The following is a 23,144-nucleotide window of genomic DNA, read 5'->3' on the forward strand; positions in this document are numbered from 1 at the left end:
TAAAGATTTTTATGATGAAGACTTTAATTTCGGTTATTCTTAAAATACTTTAAAACCTGCACACATTCGTCTTTTCATCTCTATTTCCTACTCTCCCACGCTACTCAGCTCAGTCCTTTGATTCTGAAGCTAGCCATGGTAGGAAAGGGAGAATCTGTTATGATCCAGGCTTAGAATATCTGATAAATTATAAGATTCTGTTTACCTTAAAGATTTGGAGGATAGGGATTTGGACACCAGATGCTTCTTCATATTAGAAAGAAAAGTCTGCGTAGAATCAGCAAGTCAGCATGTACCCTAAGTGCCCTGAAATTTCAGCAGTGCTTCTGACTTTGCATTGAGAAAACTCGCCATCCCATTCCTAAAACTGGTCAGTAGAAAGCAGCCCTGGGTGAAACCCCATGTGGCAGTCTTGAGCGGGTTGTTGGGGAGAGGGCTTGCTAGCCACGAAGATGGTAGGGCGGGTACTCCACCCTTTTTGTCGCAAGAAAGATGTGGAAGGATCAGATACCCTCCAGATTCCCGACTGGTCTATTTAGACAGGGTTATCACTATCCTAAATGACATTGGTATAGTGCCTTACGGTTTCCACACTTAATCACTGAGCACACTCGCTAAGTGAGTATTTTTTCTAACATGAAGTATATTTTCCAGGCTAAGTGCTAGAAACGCAGAAGGAAAAGAGGCCTGGCGTTCTATGCGCGGCATACAACACAATGACAACATACTGTGGTAGGTGGAGATTTCTGAAAGAAGCAACAGGAATTCAGAGGAAGAACTGTGGATCTGTCCGTGAAGTGAGAGAAAGAAGACTTGGCAGAGAAGGTGATTTTGATCCGAGATGTGAAGGGTGACCCACACACAAATACCCGACACACCCCCTGATGTCCGTGTTTTACAGTCGAGGGAGCAGAAGCTCCAGGGGGACTCACATCGTGAGGGATGCTGCAGCCATCAGCTGGGGCTCCCCCCCACCCCTGCCCCAACCCATCCTGCTTCCAGGTGGGAGAACCCAGGACTCTGAACCAAAAATATTTTAAAACATGCACAAGTTCATGTTTTCATTTTTCCCACTCCACTGAGTGTCTTGAGTTCGAAGCCAGCAATACTCGGGGTGGGGGGGTATCTGATAATATTAGAATCACTATTAGTAATTGTTATTAATAAAGCATCCTATTATTTTAAAATATGGTCATTAAAGAACAAAGTTAATTTCTCTCAAAGGTTTTAGTTCTCAAATTTCAACACTTCCCTTGGAAGGAAGAAGTTACCCAGGATTTTCATTCCAAAAGAAATAGCTTTCTTTCTCAAAGTGAAATCTTCCATTTTGTATACTGGAAGCTGTGAGTTCTATTTAGCCATTAGAATTAGAGATTAAGTGTTAATAAGTTTGAAAGAAGAATTTACAACCTTTTTAGGTAAAGTTAACTACAGAACACTGATAATTCTAGAAAATGGGAGGGAAACACTGAAGAATTTCCTGGGGAAAACATTCTCCAGGGAGCAGGTGGCAACCCAGCTATTCCACATTGCTACAATGTCATCATTATCGGGGCCCCAGCAGCCTACAAAGGGGACCGGCTGTTTACTGTGTGACTTTGGTCTGATTTGGGATGTACGGTAGATGAACTAAAAGGAACTGGCTTCAGCTCGCTTCCTCTGACATATTTCAAAATATCAAAGGTGATAATGGTACCTTGGGTTAGCAGATCAAAGATTTCAAACTATGTCTCGGTGCTGAATTAAGAGAGCAGTTTCCGCTGTCACACGGAAGATCTTTTTCATAGAATCTGTACACCAGAGGTTATATTCGGGGAAGAGGAATTTCCCAATAAGGGGCCTTCACTTATATGACTTTTGCTGAATGTCAATAGAGAGGCTTTGGATAATAATTATTGGTACCATGGGCCAGGTGTTGTGCTAAGTTCATAATAATGACTGCATTTAACCCCCACAATAGTGCTTTTAGGGAGAACGTTACTATTTCGATTTTACCGATGGGGAAACAGGAGAGCTAAGGTGCCTAGGTATCTGGATTCAAGCCTGCAGCCTTTCCCACCTTGGCAGTAATAAACTGGTTATGAACGCCTCCCCCTTCCCCTCTTCCAACGTCAGGACCCAAATCCTAAGACTTCCTTCCCAGTGGGTGTAGATGGAGAACAACAGGTCTGGGATTAGAAAACCTAGCTGGGGTCATAGGCTCTCAGACTCTGAGCTGTGTGGCCTTGGGTACGTCAGCCACAGTCTCTGAACCTAGCCACGTTCTAAAATGACTCTAACTTGTTATGTTATATGTAAATAGTACTTTCTAAATAAAAAAGTTCTACACGGTAGTAGCAAGCATTGGAGGGAAGAGGGAGGGGGAGTTGTTTAATGCGGCGGTCCCCGACCTTTTTGGCACCAGGGACGGGTTTCGTGGAAGACAATTTCTCCACGGATGCGGCGGGGTGGGTAGTTGGTGGTCCAGGCGGTAATGTGAGCGATGGGAAGGGCAGGTTAAGCTTCACTCGCTCGCGGCCGCTCACCTCCTGCTGTGTGTGTGGCCCGGTTCCTAAGAGGTTTGGTCCTCAGCCCAGGGGTTGAGGACCCTTGGTTCAATGGGAACAGAGTTTCAATTTAGGAAATGAAAGATATTCTAGAGACGGACGGCGGTGATGGTTACAAAACAACGCGAATGTACTTCATGCCGCTGAACCGAACACTCAAAAATGGTTCAAATGGTAGGTTTCATGTTACGTCTATTTTACCACAATTTAAAAAAAATTTAAAATGAGAAAAAAAAATCTGTACCTTAAAAAAAATCCTGCAGAGATGATAGTGATACTAATATAATCACTATTTTCTCTTAGGACAAAGAGTAGAGAGAAAGGGTTATTTCAGGTGTGCTATCGGTGCTTATATGTTACTGAGACAGGACAAAACTACAGACACCTTGAATGTGCTCATTCCCCTCTAGGGACTAGGCAGAACTGTCCAATTTGAGGTCAGTGTTGCCACTCTGGCCACACTCTTGCCTTTATGGATGGCTCCCCCACCCCCCACCCCACTGTCCCCGACCCCGGGGCAAAGCTGGGGGAATCTAAGTGTGATGAATGTGCCGGGTGCCTTCTTCCAAAGCCGGGACACCCAGGACCTGGCATGCGCTGCAGAGCCCCCCAGAATGTAATAAAAGGCAACGAGCATTCCTTGCTTTCCTGAGAAATTACTTGTATGCATTACAATGCTGACATTTTTAGATTTAGTGAAGAAATTTGGCCAAGAAATAGCTTGATCTAATTTTGAAATAATGCAACAGCGGTAATTCAGTCAGTATTGAAATCCACGGCTGTGCTCTTTTCCTGTGTGTGGAGTCCAAAACTTTCAGTTCAGACCTTGACCCTGTGGGACTACGCACGAGTCACTTGACCTCTGTTCAGCTCAATTTCCTCATCCAGGAGGGAGAAGTGGTTGGACTTGGCCACAGTGCGGGTTCTTTTCAGGGCTTGGGCCGAAGTTTCTGTGAAAAGTCCAGGTAGCTCAGGGTGTGGGGTGTGTGGGAGCAGTCCCGGAGGGGGCCCCCCAGCCGGCTTCCCAATTCCTCCTGCCTCTGATGGAGGTCAGATTCGGGCCATGGGAAGGTTGAGAAAGGGCTTTTCATTGACAAGACAGGACTGGTGAGACGGGCATGTGTGTAGCATATGCAGTGATTCAGAGGGAGGGAGAAAAAGGGAAGGAAGGAAGGAAGGAGGGAAGGAGGGAGGGAGGGAGGGAGGGAGGGAGGGAGGGAAGGAAGGAAGGAAGGAAGGAAGGAAGGAAGGAAGGAAGGAAGGAAGGAAGGAAGGAAGGAAGGAAGGAAGGAAGGAAGGAGGGAAGGGGGTGGCTGGGCAGCCACGACCGGTGCATCAGGCAGTGCAGTCCTGCATGTGCCTTTTCTGGAAGGGTGTCTGCAGCGTCCAGGTGAAGTTCTGTCCCACGTGGGGCGCTTCCTTCTCTTTGGAAAGACTGTGCTGCCCGCTCAGATACCACCGAGTGCAATGGTTTTGCATATAGTAGGCACTCAGTATGTTTTGTCATTGAATGCTTCAAAGCAATGAAAGGCCTTTATCTTTTACATTTGCTCTTGGTTCCTGGCTTGAACTGGTCTGTCTTAACCAAATATTACCCAGAACTCAAGACTGGATTTTATCAGTCAACTAGAAAGAAGGCATACGAATGACTTGGCCGTGAGTCACGGATTGGCTCCATTCTAGAATGACCCTGAGGCCTGGGGGGTCCGGAGCTAACTCGTATGCAGGACCTGAACTGACCACGTTAACCAGCTAACCTCTTCTGAGTCAAGGCTAGGACAGCCGCTTTACGTTATTATTATTATTTTTTCTTTTTTCTTTTTGCGGTACGCGGGCCTCTCACTGCTGTGGCCTCTCGCGTTGCGGAGCACAGGCTCCGGACGCGCAGGCCCAGCGGCCATGGCTCACGGGCCCAACTGCCCCGCGGCATGTGGGATCTTCCCGGACCGGGGCACGAACCCGCGTCCCCTGCATCGGCAGGCGGACTCTCAACCACTGCGCCACCAGGGAAGGCCCCGCTTTACTTTTTTCTTTTGGCCGCGTGGCATGTGGGATCTTAGTTCCCTGACCAGGGATTGAACCCGCGCCCCCTGCATCGGAAGGGCAGAGTCTTAACCACTGGACCACTAGAGAAGTCCCTAAGACAGCCACTTTATTCTGGGATTTTAACAGAGCAGCTGGCAGTACTGAGGCAGGAAAAACATCAGGTAGTACATTCAGCATTCTCATTCACTCTCCTCGTAGGTTATTCCCAGTTTTCTAGGCCAATACAGCTCTGAAAAATCATCTCACTAAATAGCAGTAGTTAGCAAAATGACGATATTAGTATGAACAACTGAAAAATAATAAATATCTTCAGGTATAAGCTATTCAGAAATATGCCTAAATAAATGCTATTTGGGCAATTATATTCTTGTGCCAGCAGATAACAAATGATAATCACTTCTTCCATGGCTGTAAATACGTATCGATTCACTTCAAACTTAGAACTCCAAAATGAATGATATCTGGTCATTGCTAAACTGCTTTGCTCACTGAAAGAAAAAAAAAATCCACACAACACCTATTACACTGCATTTAATTAAGACAAGCATTAACTTTATGTGCCATTATTTGCTTCTGTGAAATCTCTATGGTGTAAATATTGAACGGCGGTATCCCTTGAATGCTAATCAATCCTTTCTGAATTTCAAATGATTACATAAATTTTAGGAAATGCTTATCTGCCAGCATTACCCTCTGCTACATATATATCAGCCAGGCATTAATATGGAGATCAGTGTGGTTATTTGACAAGTGTCTAGTGAGTGGTTTTCTAAATTAGAGTATCATATACGGAAAGGGAAAAACCGAGATTGAATGCTAATTCTAAGAAGAACCCAGGGAGCTCTCTTTCGCTTATCTGTTTCATGAGGAACAATTTAACCAATGCACCTGGGTAAAGATGTGAGGGGAATGTATCCATCACTAGACTTTGCAGGCCAGTTGGTGACAGCATGTGTGCGTGTGTGCGTGCACGTGTGAGGGTTTGCACGGTGAAGTATAGAAAGGCTACGATAGAGCAAATCTTGTGACCAGCCTCAGGAAGGACAATTACCACATCACGGGAAGGTTGGTTTTTGCTGTTTTCATCTTTTATGCAGATACTTTGTAAGCAGCGTTTTATGACACGCGGACGGTTGTGCTTGTTTCAGAATGGAATTAATACAGTATTCAGATATACATGGTGATGCACAAATACAAATGTTTGCTAGCGTTCCAGCCTCAGAAGCTTTTCCAGCGCTTCTGGAGGGAGGCTGTGAGCTGAGGATGGGAATGGGCCCTCAAACGCGTCCTGGCTTGGCCGTGGATTTGCTCCACAGCGGTCCATACACTTTTCTGATTGACAAAGTGATCAGTTCATTTTGCTTTAGACACTGCAAACATAGTGTTTAATCACTGTGATCCAATCTGTCTGTTGGATTTGGAAACCTCTTTCATGAACTGGATTTAACATTGCAAAAAAGCAAAGGGGCATTCCAGTTTCCCTTTGCTCCTGTTTTCTTAGATTTGTGTTTTCTTCCCCCCACTGCCCCCGTCCACCACCCCTTCCAACTCAACAGGGGCACACAGTTCGATGGCAAAAAAACCCTCAGACCCAGCAAGTTGCTGGACCTCTTCTGGAGAGGTGGGCAAAACCAGCAGCCTCTTCCGTAACCCCTGGCACTCCCTTCTCCAAAAGCGCTCGTCGCTATTTCCAGGCTAATCTAGAGGTGCCGGGGGACGGAGCACGGTGTCTCTACTGTGTCCACGTGTGCACCCCTGCCAGGGATGCCCAGCTAGGGGAGGGCGGGACGCCCGGGCACAGCCAGGGCAGAACAACCAGACCACCCCACAACTCGCCAATCGTCAGGGGAGACTGAGAAAACTGCTTCCTCCCCCCAGGAGGCGGGGACTTACACTGATGCTGTGCTGACCTCTGGACTGGGATTGGCAATTGGAATGCAGTTTAGCAAAGAGGTTACACCCTCCTCTGCCGCCCTCCTCAGGGCTGCAAACACCCAGGGGCAAGGGAGGAAGCGGGTGTGCAAGGTGGGTGAAGTCTTCTCTTATTATAGGAGAGCACGCGCCATCTGTGCTGGTAGCTTCAAGGTGGCCTTTCTCATCCAGCAGCAAAAGAACCGAGTCCGCCCTTAAGGGGGCCAGGATTGAACTGCTATGGTCTCCAGGCCGGTAACACAGGAGCCTTTTGTGTGCGTGCTTAAGGACGGAATGTTTGCTATTCCTGCAAGCCCTGTGGCCTCTGGTTAATGAGATGTGAGGGCAATAGCTGCTCTGCAATTCTTGGCCCGTTAGAAAGCCTTCACGTTTCAACTGAAATCTACAGGTATAAGTAATCTGGTCCTGACAGTGATGAGAGTTCGCTTATGTGACAGAAATTCTAAGCTCTGCACAGAGGCCCTGACTACATGCGGGTCACCTCCCTACTGGCATTTTGCTTGGCCTTCTGCTCTGTGGGGAGCTCTTTTAATGCGTCTTGGCCACATTCTGACCTTGAAAGCCAGGAGGAGAAATGACATATGTAGGAAAAGAAAACAAAGATAGACCTATATTTAAAGCCCCAAGCAGAAGAATTACTGGACAAAATTCAAACAAGAAAAAAATACCTATCCTATCAAAAACTAAGCCCTTTGGAAAACCAATGACTGAAAATACATTTCCTTAACCCCAAAGACTACGAACTTACCATCCACATTCTCCAGCTAGAAAACACGGTGCACTTTTATTTACTATTAACAATGTCAACATCATATTGCAAGAGTCAGGGTGGACCCTTTAGCAAAGCGGAAGGTTGTACCTGAAGATAGAATTTACTAATTCTTCCCCTCCCCACCAAGGAGCTGCATGCCCTGAACCTCCCAGACACCTATGGTTCCTCTTTTTTCTATCTTAGGGTTTTTAATGCCGAAGGCCACCAAAAGGGGAAGCAGACAATGACCGTGAAGTTATTTACTTTGGCTAATTTTCTCCTTTGAACATCAGAGTTCAAATAGATAGAAAGTAGACATACAAGTAATGAAAGCTTATGGTCATGCCGCTTTCCTAACGCATAGTGAGTGGTCCAAAGAAAACGACGAACCTAAGAGGCGACAACAAAATCACAAGGAGGGACTCTCCGAGAGGGAGGTACCAAGACTCTAAGGCAAATGCTTTCAACAAGCTTGCTGAAATCCTGAACCCAGAGTTCATACAGACATACAAACACACACATGCAAACAACTCACATTTAGAAACCAAGGGAAGTAAAAAGCTTCACAATTATTTAGTATATTCAGTAAAAATTGGAAATTCATGTAAAGCAGTTCCCTGCTTTTACCCAGCAGAGGCTGGTTTTCTTTTTGGTCCATATTCCTCAGATGATGGTCCCAATTCCCTACATCATTCTGTCTGTATAGATGCTGCCTTAGGATGTAGGGAGCTTTTTAAAAATATTGATTGATGAGCTCATATGTCCCTGAAGAGGACAGTGTGCTGTAGCAGAGAAAACACGGACTGGAATTTGGGGTTGTTAGTTCCAGACCTGGCTCTGAGCCTAAAATGTTGGGGGTAAATCACCTAGTTTTTTTTATTTCAAATGCAAAATGGAAGGGAGAGAGTAAATGATTTACCCACTTGAAGTATTTTATTATTAACACTACAGAAGAAAAGCCTTCCTGCTCCCTCCTTCTGCAGCTCACTTTGATATCTGACCTGCTGAGTGTCACAATTCCAACAGAATCTAAATACTGATCATCGGTCCTTAATTCCATTAATTATTTTATTCGCAAAGGGGAAGATTCTGTTTAGTCTCTACTTTCCTTATAAGAATTCCCTTCACAATGTGAACGCATATCCTTATTTTCTAAAATTAAAAGATGTCAAATTGTCTAATACGTTTTATAGCATCTATTTTCTAGTCTCCCTTTCTTCAAATTTTGTGCATTTTTTTAAATTAATTTTTCCAGTTCCCATTACTTTTTTTTTTTAACCTAGAAGTTGGAAGGAAAAGCTTTCTTTCACTTATGAATGCAATAAATACTTCTTAAAAACCTACTATGTGTCAGAGGGTAGGCCAGGAGCAGAATGCAAACTGGTAATAGAAATAATGTAATTTTGCAACATGGATGGACCTAGAGATTATCCTACTAAGTGAAGTTAAATCAGACAGAGAAAGACAAATATCATATGATATCACTTATATGTGGAATCTAAAAAAAAATGATACAAATGAACTTACTTAAAAAACAGAAAAAGACTCACGGACAGAGAAAACAAACTTATGGCTACCAACGGGGAAAGGGGTGGGGAGGGATAAATTAGGAGTTTGGGATTAACATATAAGCACTACTATATATAAAATAGGTAACCAGGCAGGACCTACTGTATAGCACAGGGAACTATACTCAATATCTTGTAATAACCTATAATGGACAAAAATCTAAAAAAGCATACATACACACACACACACACACACACACGAAACTGAATCACTTTGCTGTATACCTGAAACACTGTCAACCAACTATACTTCAATTAAAAAAAAAAGAAAACAGCTGTTAGAGAGTTCTTTGGAAAAACTAGTCTCCGAAACTAACCTGCACTTGGATAGGACTCTGCAGTTTAACCACTTCCCATTACAGATCACAGCTACTTTGGTAAAGGCTTTGCTTTGAGTTTAAAACTAAGTAAATCTAACCGAATCACTCCGCTGTACACCTGAAACTAACACAACCCTGGAAATCAACTAACTATATTCCAATATAAAATAAACATTAAATAAAGTATCTGCTTAAAAAAAAAACTAAGGGCTTCCCTGGTGGCGCAGTGGTTGAGAGTCCGCCTGCCGATGCAGGGGACGCGGGTTCGTGCCGGGGTCCGGGAAGATCCCACATGCCGCGGAGCGGCTGGGCCCGTGAGCCATGGCCGCTGAGCCTGCGCGTCCGGAGCCTGTGCTCCACGACGGGAGAGGCCACAGCAGTGAGAGGCCCGCGTACCGCAAAAAAAAAAAAAAAAAAAAAACTAAGTAACTCTACTGATGCCTCTATTTTATCAGCAACATTTCCTACGTCCCTCCGGTGTACTGAGCAATGTGCTAGAAATCTGGGATGTAGAGAAACATAAAGGACAATTTCTAACCCCAATCTACGTTTTACGCTGGGGAAATCCTCTCAAAGAGAATCAACAATCTCTTTAACTCAGCTGAGTATGAAAAAGTGCTTTCAGAAATACTGGCTGACCAGAGAAGAGAATAACTCACCACGAGTCAAGGGCACTCATCAGGGGAAACAGGATGCAATAGGCCTCTACTTTCTCCTGCCACCTGGGATCGAACAAGAGTCCGGCAGCGTCTAGCCACAGAGCCTCAAGGCTGAGAAAATCCCAAGCCGGAGTAACCTCTTAGCCGGCACATTCTGGTCACTTGCTGCCCTGAGCACTTAGGCCACATGCGTATTCCTGATGGGCTTGACCATGGAATGACATCATTCAGGAAGCTGCAGTTAAAGACCAGGTGACTGCTTCCCAGCTCTGCATTTGTTTTCAGGAGATACAGTGAATGGGAATTCTACTGGTCTTTGGAATGCATGCAATATTGACAGTATTTGGGGATCACCCACACACCTCTTCCTCTATGAGATTTATTTCTGCCCTGGTTGGTGACAGCATAGTTCATCAGTCACTTTGATTCCTTTTTAAAAGGTGGGAGTACAAACCAATAAATAAACAAAAATTTTATTTTGGCCTCTCTTGGGTCATCAATATTAACTGGCCAACTTAGAATTATCTCCACGGATGCAAAGTATCTCACAGTTAGGTGAGAAGAAGGGTCAGGGGGAGGGAGGAGTAATAGGATTTTAAGAAAACATTCCAACCAACAAAGACTGGGCCTCCAGAGTCTGCTATATCACACACAGAGGAATATCCTGGGAGATGGGCATTTTTCCCTTTTTTTTCAACCAGCTTACCCAATTGATGTCTGCTCACGGATACTATTTGAGGAGGAAAAAAATCAGGCAGCAGAGTGGAAGAATTTTGGTCAACTGTACTTTTTACTTTAGTCCTGTCATTAAGCTTTTCACGAAATCAGGACCCAGCTTCAGTGAAGGATGAATTTTGGAAGGAAGGTGGTTGGACCTCAACTAATCAGCTGCCGTTCCTATAGAGTTTCCTATTCTGGTTGAAGCACCCAGGACCCTGAGACGCATCCCAGCTGTTTCCTCCGAACCCCATCACATCCCATGGTCTGCACCCTGTAACGTGTCCACACCCCATCTCACTCCTGTCTCCAAGGGCGTTAAAGCCACTCGGAACACAGTTTCTAGTCCCTTTCCCACACGACTACCAGGAAGGCAAATCAACTTCAGCGACGCACTTCATCCCCCTTTAAAGAATCCTGCCGTCTGGCTAGATTTTTTGCAGGATGAAGACCGTGGTACCCAGTTTTGGTCACAGCCGTATCTCGGTGGCTGTTCACAGGAAGTGCTCAGTAACTGCGGAGTGTCTGTCACCTGCCTTTCCAGCACATCTGCCGTTTCCCTCAAGCCATACTGGTCTCCCAAGAGTCCCGAGACCTTGAACTCATCTTGACCTCTTGCCTCCGTGCTTTTGCCCCAGGCATCCATGAGGCTTAGGAGACTGTACCTGCACGCACTCACACCTACTGTCTCACCACGTCCAACAGGAAACCCTGCTTCACCTTTCACCAAGAGCACACGGTCTCTCCCCACACAGCCCCTGGCCTTGGATCAGTCCACAGAAGCCTCGTTTTCCTCCAGGATCCCAGAGGCTCAAGGCTGGGCTGGGATCAGAACACAGCAGGTTTCAGACTCAGGGGCACAGGCTCAGCTCTCGAGGGAGGTCCTGGTATGATTTCACTCCCATCACAGGTAAAACAGGCTTTTGGAGGCTGGCCTGGGTACCCAAAGGTTAATTATCCACATCCCTCAATGAAGTTCTTGTCCCCCAAAGATTGATTATTCATTGTTTCTATGGGGGAGAAAAGCTTTCCATTCACAAATTGGAAACTACCTGAACTTTACTGCCAGTTACTTTATTCTTGCTTCTTTAAAAATAAACTCTTTGGGCTTCCCTGGTGGCGAAGTGGTTGAGAGTCCGCCTGCCGATGCAGGGGACACGGGTTCGTGCCCCGGTCCGGGAAGATCCCACATGCTGCGGAGCGGCTGGGCCCGTGAGCCATGGCCGCTGGGCCTGCGCGTCCTGAGCCTGTGCTCCGCAACGGTAGAGGCCGCAACAGTGAGAGGCCCGCGTACCGCGAAAAAATAATAATAAAAAATAAACTCTTGGCCAAACCTGATTTACCTCTGATCGATCGGAAAGCCATGCTGTCCTTTCCTCCTTAAACAACAAACAGACATAGTTTTAAGGGACATTCAACTAGTTATTCCCTGGTGCCCAGGATCCTGAAACAGTTAACACCCTTATTAAACCAGAGAGTTCTGTGTGGTTGAGGTTCTGGTAAACACACGACCCAACTGTTCAGGAAGATGATCTGTGAGGTTCGAGTGCTCAGAGCACTTCAGGAACACCCCAACCCCATCCTGACTACCCATCCCTAGTGTTTGGCAGAGATATAATAATTCTGAAAAATAATGAAGGAACGATAAAAGGGATGAAAGCTAAACACGGCTGATGGTTAATCTCTACATCTTCCAATGTCATGCAGTTCTTCAACTAATTTAAAATACCACTGAAGTGAGATGAATCTCTTTAAATATTTTATCAACAAGACGCTGTAAGATTTCTTACACACACATTACCACACTTTTCATTTAATTACTGATCAAACGTACGAGTTGAAAAGACGAAGATCTTGCCATAAACCAGAATAATTTGTGAGATGACAGCAAGCAGGCCTATGCTATCTTCCTCTTGATTTTTTAAAAAACTGTTCTTGAGTAAAACACGTAGACTTAGTTAAATCGAACTTTCCTATTTCTTGTGGTTAATACAGAAACCATACAGGACCCAGTGCTGGCATGGTAAACCTTTGAACACTACATCTATGAAATTCTATTGTCTTTTTAAATTTTCAGTAACATTTCTTTTTGCTATATTTATCACATTTTCCAAAATATGAAAATGTTCCTTTCCTTTTAAATGTTGACTACATGTGAAAAATTAACTCTGGTTCTATTACTTCAAACTATCCCTTTATTAGCAACAGTTGTGCAGTGCTGTCAAGAGGCATTTTAAAATGAAAGTACCAAATTTGGAGTGTAGACACATCTGTTTTACTTTGCAGTATGTTTTATTGTTTTATTTCTAAGGATATGAATTCACAACTATCTTATAACTGAAGACTAAAGAAAAAACATATGTTGGTAAATCTGATTTCTGCATTTTTTTCATTCAGGGGGAGTTGCCCCCCTCAGCTGTCTGCCAATAAGTAATAAACGGACTTGGCAAAAAGTTTATTTAAGTTGGCTTTATTAAGCCAACAAAATACAGAAATCAAGTATGGGACAGGCAAAAAACTCTGTTCCTTTGAAGTCGACAAAAATCCATCTCCTTAATCCTTTTTTTATTCCAAGCAGTGGTGATTTTTCTCAACTGACTCACTGGGAGCCTTGATTTAGCTAATCTGTCTTGCTTAGTTATCTTTCTTCTCCAAAGCTTTCCTAAAGAAGCATCCTTTCCCCCTGACAACCGTCATCTTTTATGCTTGCAGAGTGGTGCACCTGGTTATAAACATTCTCTAGTTAATCCTGATAGAGATTTAGGAAACAGGTTTTTAATGAGCAACCATATTTTACAAGAACAAAAACAGCAGTAGCTTGCACGCTGAAACAAAGGGTGCAGAGAAACGACCAACAGCAGAAAGGTGGCCAAAATGTGACACCTTGCGTCTTTCCTCACCCTCTGTCGTGGCGTCACCCACTCATCATACCCATCAGGGAAGAACACTCAGGACTCCAGTCACAACTCCTTCCCCGTACACCACACCACCCACTACAGGGCTACGACTCGGCCAGGAACACACACAGGAAAACATAACTGAGCTGGAAGATTTCACGATTAGAAAAGAAGGTCATTATCTTGCAAGAACAAAAACACGGATGGACCTCAAGACACTTGAAGGTCAGTATCATTTAGTCATTTTTATGAGGAAAGGATTCCTTACCTAAACTAAAGAGCACCAAGAATTTCAGACACACGAACTCTCGTTGGTCAAACTGTAGAGAACGAAGCTTTGCCACCAGCTCCTGTGCGTGACTCATGAGGTTGTTGAGTGTGGCCCCCGCTTGTGAGGCTATGATGGAATAGTCCACCTGCAACACAGGATCAGTTTAGGGGGTTTTCAGAACCGGAAATTCTATATTTATTTATTATTTACGTTAAAATGGATATATGTCTATACACATATATTAAAAATATGTATACATGTATATTTCCCTTGAGACTTTTAAGCACTGTGGGTAAAATCAGGTTGCAGTATAGATTCATAACACAGGGGACTTTCCCCACGAAAACAGTTTGAGACACATTCTATTATTATAAACTGTATCATAACCATCCTGATCCATCTAATCATTTTGATAAGCCTTGTAGGAAGCAGGTCTTGACTGCCTCAATGGTACACGCAGATACCTTTATCTTTTTTCCTACTGCGAAGTGGCGTCATCACCTAAGATGAAAATTGTTAGCTCATGAGTAAGTTTAGAGAAAAATATACTGTCCATAAGAAGTGAATCCAGGGTGGCATTCTATATGCACATGAAGTTGATTAACGAGGCAAGTGAAGGCAGAGATATGTTTCTAATTTTATTAAGAGACTTCATTTTAAAGTAATCATTGCTCAAGACTGCATGCTTACGGAGGATGAGAGAATCACATTTAGATTACTCTTTGATTTGCTGTTTCCTCAAAAGCTACAAAGACTAGCTACTTGCCTATGATTGTCAATACATTTCTCTCTAATGACAGCAGTGATCTTATTTATGAGAAGAATAATTTCTTGATTCAGACAACAAAAAAGGTGTATTTCCCTCTTCATTGAAACAAACAAACAAAAAAAGGGGCTGCAATGCATCCGTCTCAGATTATTCACGGGGACACTGAAAGTTCAATTTACAATAATAAGTTAAAATGTAGGGGTGGCTGTCAATGGCAGAACTGGCTCTGCGGCTGCAATTACAGCATAATGGGAAAGCCCAGTTGGTACCTGACGCTCCCATCCTTTTTTTTTTTTTTTTTTTTCTTTTACTGGCGAGCTCTCAGGCAACCAGATACTCTTTTAGGTGCATTTAATATTTGCAGCGGCAGCAAATTTGTCTGGGAGGCAAGCCCTCATCTGCCACTCACCCGGAGCAGACTGTATTAAATTTTTATATTTATTGACATTTCATTACCATAATTGACTGCACTTGCTTCTCTAGGAGAAGGCACAGGGCTGCCTCCTAAGCAGGAGAATGAGTCCCTTGAGGAGAATTTGCAATTAAAAACAAGGAAGGATGGATTTTTTTTTTATTGTGTAAATATGATGAGTTGAATTTTCAGCTTTAACTTGAGAATACTGAGTGTACAGAAACCTTTTTTTGAGAGTGAGAAAAATTATGAGTCAGTGGAAAGACGGTCCCCCCAGAGGTGTCAATCAGTTTATAGAGCATCAACTGCACGTGAAAAAGCTCCAGTCTGTACGTGTCCTGGGGAGGCCCCCGCATCACCACCGCACTGTCCTACTCGCCTGGTCCAGGTGCCCGCATCTCCCCACTAAATTCAAACATCAACTGTCCTAAGTGCGCCTGTGGTTTCTGTTGCAGATTGTGTGAAAGGAAGGGCCAGCACACAGGCAGCCTGAACCATGAGCCGCAAGCAGAGGATGTCACGGACCACGTGAGGGTCACCTGCCTGGCACTCCCAGGGATGTCCCAACCATCACTGTACCAGCTCTCTTACAGGAGAACTTTCTACTCCAAGGATGTTCTTCTTACTTAACAGAGGTGGCTGAGCTCTGAGTCCCTTAGAAACCGTACACGGTCTAACTACTCCACATGATAGTAATATAAATCCTATAGGGGCAACTGAGGTAGAATTGGGAATGGCAGACAGGGCCAGAGGTAGAGGAAACCTGGGACAAGACAGGAGAGGGTGTGGGCCGGTGAAGCCACTGACGAAGCAAGAGCCTTGGGTAGTCACAAGAAGGGTCCATCTTTCATGCCCCCATCTCTCAGTGAGGCACTTGAGATGGATAACAGTAAGGTGACACCCACTTCCATTGTTATCAAGAAATGAGAGTAGTTGGGACAACACTGCCAACTTAAGCTTGGAATCAATTGCTGAGAGCATCGTTGGTGTAGCTTAGAATGTACATAACATTTTTTTTTTTTTTGGCTGCAGCGTGTGGCATGCGGGATCTCAGTTCCCGGACCAGGGATCAAACCTGCACCCCCTGTCGTGGAAGCGTGGAGTCCTAACCACTGGACCGCCAGGTAAGTCCATGTACGTAACACATTTTCATAAAAATCACTAGTGGATCCCTAAACCAGGAAGGTGTACTACTAAAATAAGCCAGAAATATGTTGGTATTAATTGATTTTTTATTATTAACATGGGGTTCATTCAATTTTGCTATGTCTGTGGTTCTAACAGGTAGGCAGTAAGTTCAAATACTAGACCTTCACAGTTGCAAATGTAGTACATTGTAACTGAAAGGACTCTAAATTATTAATTTTTTAAAAAATATGGGTTAATTAAAATTTGCTATGTGTGTAACTTGAACAGGTACGAAATAAGTTCAACTATTAGAACTGCATACTTGGAAAATAACACGCTCTAATGGAAAGGGACTGAAATGGTTTCACAGGATTCTGTACTTAGTGAGGAGGACTTCAGGAAATCAATTGTGATGCCAACAACTTCATTGCTATACATTTATTTACACGCTAATTTGAAAGCCCAAACATGCTTATGAAATGGGGGCTCTGATGACATTTCTTTCAAGGATAATTTATCAAATTGCGTGGCTCTGAAGGAGGGGCAGTGATCTATTCCTGAAACAGCGCCCAGATCGGCAACTTCCTGACATTTTATTACAAACATAATTATATTTTCATTGTCGAATGCGGAGTTTGCCCTCATTTCAGGAGCAGCTGGCCTTGTCTTTTATGTACTTAGTAAAATTAATTTATCGCTCTCTTACGTGGAATCTTTGTGCCATTCAATTCAACAGAGATGTTGAAGAAATACTATAAGCGGATATCCCCTTCAGATAAATTTCGCTCATCATGAAGGTAGCAACAGTTGTAGCTAAATTGCTTTTAGTTCTAATAGCTGCAATTTTTGATGACTTGTATGTTGTAAGATGCCTGTCTTTTTAATACGATACACAATAATAGAAGGTAATGAATAAGGTGCCGGGAGTCCTTTCCCTTAGGAAAATCTTACAGCGGCTGTTAATTAGCTACAATATGCAAATACTGAAATGTGATGGCACACCAAAATCCTCCACTGTTGTTTTATATGTACACATACAGCCATATGTCTTGTGTGCGTGTATTTTTAAAATACTGGATAGAAACGAATTCTCGTCATAGTGATAAAATGCTCAATATTTGGAATTGATTTGGCAGTGCTTAACGTCACTGATAATCATGACTTCCTTTTGGCTCAACGAGGTTATTTAATGTACACTTATAGAAGCCAGACTGAAAGACAGAACTAACATAGCTAACTTAAGGGTTAAGTAAGAAATTCCATGGTGTTGGCAAAACGCAAAGTCGCAATAATTGATACTAACGACCAGAAATGCCATCTACTCCTTGACTGTTCTTGGTTTGGAAAACCAGAGAAAGAAATGCACTTTCTCTACTTTTTCCATGGTAATTACCTTTTACCCGGGGGCAGCACTTAAGGCAAAATGAAACACGAAATAAGGAGCATCTCCAAAGAGCAGGAACGGAAGTGCTCTGCGAAATAATGACACAAACCCATTTGATTTCTGGAACTCGGAGGATGAAATCAAATTAATTTGTGGGCTGAGTCTTGTTCTTCTAATGCAGCTCCCAGTCGGGTTCCGGAGGGAGGGGGTTGGGAGTCAGACCCGTGATTCAAACTCTGAAAATGGGTACACTTCTCCCAAAGACCTGAGCCACGGGATGAGAAGACTCAACAAAAATTCCCGAGATCAGGAAGTCAGCCCACTGAGGCTTGATTCTGGAAAGCCTCTCTCATGAATAGTGCAGAAAGCACAGACCAGACAGTGATGAGACCGATCCAATCCGCAAAAACTCCGAAAGAATGCTTTCCTTGAATTTGTTTGGGAACATGTGGTTTATTCATAATTCAGCAAATGATGTGGAGACAGCCTTTCATTTTCAAATATGCACTGCTGGGGTTTCACAGCACATAAACATTTATGGCCGATGTAGAAGATCACAGTGCCCGAGTCCCGAGTCCCGAAGCACCGTTCAACGCATGCCTGGAACAGCCCAATGGAGTAAACAGATCTCTGCCTTCCTTGCATCCATTTTAATAACACACCAGTTATAAAACGGGGGCTAAGAAATGGGAGGGACAGGGCTTCCCTGGTGGCGCAGTGGTTAAGAGTCCGCCTGCCGATGCAGGGGACACGGGTTCGTGCCCCGGTCCGGGAAGATCCCACGTGCCGCGGAGCGGCTGGGCCCGTGAGCCATGGCCGCTGAGCCTGCGCGTCCGGAGCCTGTGCTCCGCAACGGGAGAGGCCACAGCGGTGAGAGGCCCGCGTACCGCAAAAAAAAAAAAAGAAATGGGAGGGACAGGCCAAAATCCTGTAAAGTTGGAATTAGGCCCATTAAGTAGACTTTCTCTTCCCCCAGGTGCCCAGAAGGTCAAACGTCTCTCTTCCTTCAAACCTTTGCTCAAATCTCACCTTCTCAATAAGGCTCAACCAACCAGTCCTATTAACACTGCAACCCAAGGGTCACTCAGCAACACAACCACAGATGTACGCTGATTCTCCTTTACACAACAGTTCCTTTTTAAAAAAAATTCAATAGCACTTTGACCTCTAACATTTATTAGGATTATTGATTATTGTCAGTTTCTCCTGTGACAGTGTTAAGCTCCGTAATGGCTGGACCCTGTAGGATGTTCAGTAAATATTTGTTGACTGAACAAATATCTATTCAGAAAGGAGCACAGGACCTCGCTGTCATTTCCTCTTTCCACCTTCCTTTTCAATAATGACTGGTTCTTACTAACTAACACTAACACTCCCTTCCCTTCTCACTTGCTTGCCATTAGGCCAAATATTTAGATGATTGATCTATGAATCGGTCTCTTCCACCAACATGATTCCAAAATAGCGAGGATTCCACCATTTTTAAGGTTTTTTTTTAAAAGGCAGACAAACAAGTGTGGCAGATTCATGCAGAAGCTTGAGGAAAAAACCCTAGGTACTAACCATTAATTTTGATTTAGCAATTGTTCTGACCCTTCAAAGCACAACTTTCAATCCCAGAAGCCTGGAAGCGGCAGGCTGTGATCACGCCAGCTTTTACAAGTTTCACCGTAATCACCCAAGCAGGAACGGAGCACACCAAGTCAGCTTTTCTAAATTATTTGCAGCCAATGTCCCTTTCAAAGCACAGAAGTGCTCCTGACCTACTTAAATTCCTGCCATCTTGAACGTGCTTAATAAAAAGACACTTTTTTTTTTTGGTGTCTACACTCACCTGTTGCCCAGTAACCAGAAAGATGGAGCCTTCCTTTCCGTGAACCACTTGTCGGTAAATGTGGTCGAGAATTAAGAGCTCACTCCAGCAGTTCTGAAGCAGCTTCATTTGGTCATCAACCTGTAAAAGAAATAGAAAAAAATGACACTGTAACTCAGTATTTTTTTTTTTTGCATGATTTTTTACCTGGGAACCCACTATAAGCAAGGAAGGACCACCAAAGCACAGATGCTCAGAATTTCCATCCTTCCTCCTGAAAATCATTCTTTTCATTTGGACAAATACTTTTTAGGCCACATATAAATACTTCAACTAAATATTTATAACCAATGAGCTGCTAGGAAAAGGTACTCTATTAGATGGGTCTATCATTAGATCTATTAGCATTTGCTTGTGGGAGGTCCAGGCGCCTCAGACGGTCCTCAGTGGACCCCATTAGAATGACCCCAAATAGAGCTTCCCTGGTGGCGCAGTGGTTGGGAGTCCGCCTACCGATGCAGGGGACGCGGGTTCGTGCCCCAGTCCGGGAGGATCCCACGTGCCGCGGAGCGGCTGGGCCCGTGAGCCATGGCCGCTGGGCCTGCGCGTCCGGAGCCTGTGCTTCCGCAACGGGAGAGGCCACAGCAGTGAGAGGCCCCCCAAAAATAAAAAGAATGACCCCAAATAGCCCAGGCTTGTGTAGAGGTTAATACATTGAGCCCAAGCTGAAATAGGATATGGATATTAGCAACTGTGAGGATTTATAGGAGAGGCAATCGGCAGGACAGCCCAAATGACTTGAATTTAGAGGCACACGGCCGTTGTTTGTCATCAGTGTTCACCCAAAGTCCAAGCTGTGTTAGACTTGGACTAGAACAATCACCACGCTTGGTCTCGATGTCCACCTGCACTTGCTTTATGATTTCGACAATTTTCCCACAAACCCCCTACACTTCAGTTTCCACATCTGAAAAATGGGCCGAGCACAGTACCCCCCTTACAGGATGGCAGTGGGGAGTAAAATGAAGAGGGCTGCATCACGGTGAGTATTTTATCCACATGGTGTCGCCCCCCCCCCCCCCGCCAGGGGACCGCATTCTTTAATGACAGTAACATACCCATTTCAGGTACAGGCCACGTATCCACGGTCAAACGTGGAGGGCATATTGGTCCATTTCCATGGCTATTTCTGACAGTTTCTTTTCATTTCGTAATACGTACCAGCCAAAGATCTTGGCGTGCCCCAATACATCACACACTGATACCAACAACACCTGACATTTAGATGTCAGGTAACAGTTTTGAAGAGTTTTGCATATTGTTTTAGATTTAATTCAGAGAACCTGCCTGTGGAGTTAGCAGAACCAGCATCATTTTCTTCAATTTACATTATGAGAAAATATGGTCTCAGAGACCTATTAACTGGTACGCCTAGAGGATTCTCTTTCTCTCTCTCAAGCTCTAGGATGTCTCCAAATTACATGGAGAGGTGACAGACTCACAGACATAAGAAACAAACTTATGGTTACCAAAAGGGAAGCAGAGAGTTGTGGGGATAAATTAGGAGTACGGGACTAACAAATATACACTAAATAAAATAGACAGGCAACAAGGATTTACTGTAATAACACAGGGAACAATCAATATTCAGTATCTTGTAATAACCTATAATGGAAAGTAATCTGAAAAAAATATATATATATAACTGAATTACTTTGCTGTATACCTGAAACTAACACAATATTGTAAATCAACTATACCCATATTTTTTAAAAAAAGAAAAAGAGGTGTTAGAATTTTCTAAACTGAATTAACTTAACCCACTTATAACAAATTCATCTTTAAGCAGATATTTAATGAGCTTCTGGACGGTTGGGTGATTCTTAGGAAGTTTCCACTCATATATTACCAGTGATAGGAGCTTAGGGATGACTATTTCCATGAGTCTAGAAAACAAGACAGTACTGAACTTAGACTAAAGCAAGGGTTCGAGGTACAATTGTGCATTTTCCAGCTCTGAGAGCTTGGCCAAGCCATTTAGTTCTCTAAGCCTCATCTTCCCACCTAAAAATACAAGAGATAGTTTTTGTCTTGAGGATGGAATGAATAAAGTGTGAAACAATACACTAATGAAGAAACAATGCCAAACACAAGGCTCCCAGTTGGAAGACCATATTGATCCTGTTGAGAAGGAAAAAAGGTAACTGCAGAGATTGAAGCTACAGTCAGGCTCTGTGATCAGGAAAAGACATCCCCAAACATCTCCGTCAGAAAGGATTTGTTCTGACCAAAAGAATTTCACTCATTAAGTGAATAGATGTTCAGAGCCATTTAATGTTGAGTCTAAGTGCTGGGTCTGGGGTATAATGGTGAACAAGGTAAAAGCAGTCCGTACCTTGTGGAAATTACTCTCCTAGGGGAGAACGCTCACCAACACAGGTGAGTGGGTTGGTGACAGAGGGAGCTAGCTCATCCTTCTTCAGAGGAAAAGCTCCAGTGTTGTGTGTCCACGTCGGGCTGTGGCAGCAGCTGAAGGAGACCCACCTTGCTGCTCTCTGCACACAGCTCACACTAGAAGCTGCAGCTACATGTCCGAACAACATCGGTGTCCTCACGCCCAGCAGTTTTCAGGGACCGTCCCTCTCAGATGCTCGGGGCAACTTCAGAACCAACTGCACTTGGTTCTACTGGGATTACTACACTTCATTCCAGCTCATACCCTATCAGCGTCTTATTTCAAGTTTATCAGTCCACGGCGGCAATTCAGTTCCCCTGCATTTTCTTCTGTGATGTGAAGCTTTAGTTGTTAATTTAGCGCTCTTTCCAGGGAAGCTGAAAATAGTACACCTTGAGATCGTTTCCCCGGAAAGAGTTATCATACCCAAAGGTTGCCAAGAATTGGGGAATAACCTCGAAGCGTGTTTCAAGACGTCTGCACGCGATTCCAGCTTAAGAACCTATTTACACGGCAGGAAGATTTATGATTCCCATCTTGCAGGTGGAAACATGAAAAAGCTAAGAGATGATCTTCTGGCCGTGTATGACAGGAGAAAAGGTGGGGTGACCATTAAAAGCAGCTTGTCTCCTGGAGCCATCACACTGAGGGGCTTTTCCTCCTCATGTGCATGTGGTGGTCCTTGTCCTTGGTATATGACACGAGAGGAATACTTATGGCAACAGTTTGCCAGCATCAAAGCCTGTTCAAGTTGTAAGATAAGAAACCTCACTCTCCCTGGCCTTCTTTTCTTTTGTGATCAGGATACACTTCCAAATAAGGATACATTTGTGTGTCACGCTCAGAAAAAGAGTGGAGTGTATCATTTTCAGACCTTATTCCTGTGTGTGTGTGTGTGTGTGTGTGTGAAGATGGACTGGCTTTGAAAATCTGTATTTCCTGGGTCCTCTGCTGCTTCCGAAGTTGCAGGAATAGATGAAATTGAGCATGTCTGTTTCCCATAACTAGCCCTTCATTTTTGGTTTTGTATTTTGTGCCGTTCATGTCATCATTTCTTCTGTTTCCACCGAGTACTGTTAAGTGCTTGTTTATCTATCTCACTCCATGAGGCCGGGGCAGCCTGGAAGCCGCAGCTCCCGGGGGGGGGGGGGCGTCCAGTGCAGCCCCAGCTTGTGAAATAAATGAAGGAACACGTGACTGACCGTGGTGCCATCACTCCTGCAAGTGTCTGCTTTTGGCCGGTGTCTCTGGTACATGGACAACAACAGCAAAAGTGACTCCTTCAGGGCTCGTGGAGGGAAGGGTCGTCTTCACCCGGTGATGAACACACGGGTGACCCTCCCCACACAGGCCGGCAGGTCTGGACCCACCGCTGGCCCTCGGTAAAGACTTCTCGACTGATTGTAATTTTAACACCCCTCTCGGGTAATTGATTCCTTGTTTTAAGGCTCTCTGAGGAGGTTTTCCAGGCTGACA

At 44.2% G+C, this 23,144-nt stretch overlaps 1 protein-coding gene across 1 annotated transcript in view; it reads right to left on the reverse strand.

Moving 5' to 3' along the window:
• Nucleotides 1-23,144, reverse strand: part of NR5A2 (nuclear receptor subfamily 5 group A member 2) — a 124,953-nt gene that overhangs the window by 32,136 nt on the left and 69,673 nt on the right. The window contains 2 exon segments of the mRNA XM_030844340.3: nt 13,705-13,852; nt 19,235-19,354. Of these exon segments, the coding sequence (XP_030700200.2) occupies nt 13,705-13,852; nt 19,235-19,354 (268 nt within the window).

The sequence above is a fragment of the Globicephala melas genome, chromosome 1, assembly GCF_963455315.2.
Source record: "Globicephala melas chromosome 1, mGloMel1.2, whole genome shotgun sequence".
Lineage (NCBI taxonomy): Eukaryota > Metazoa > Chordata > Mammalia > Artiodactyla > Delphinidae > Globicephala > Globicephala melas.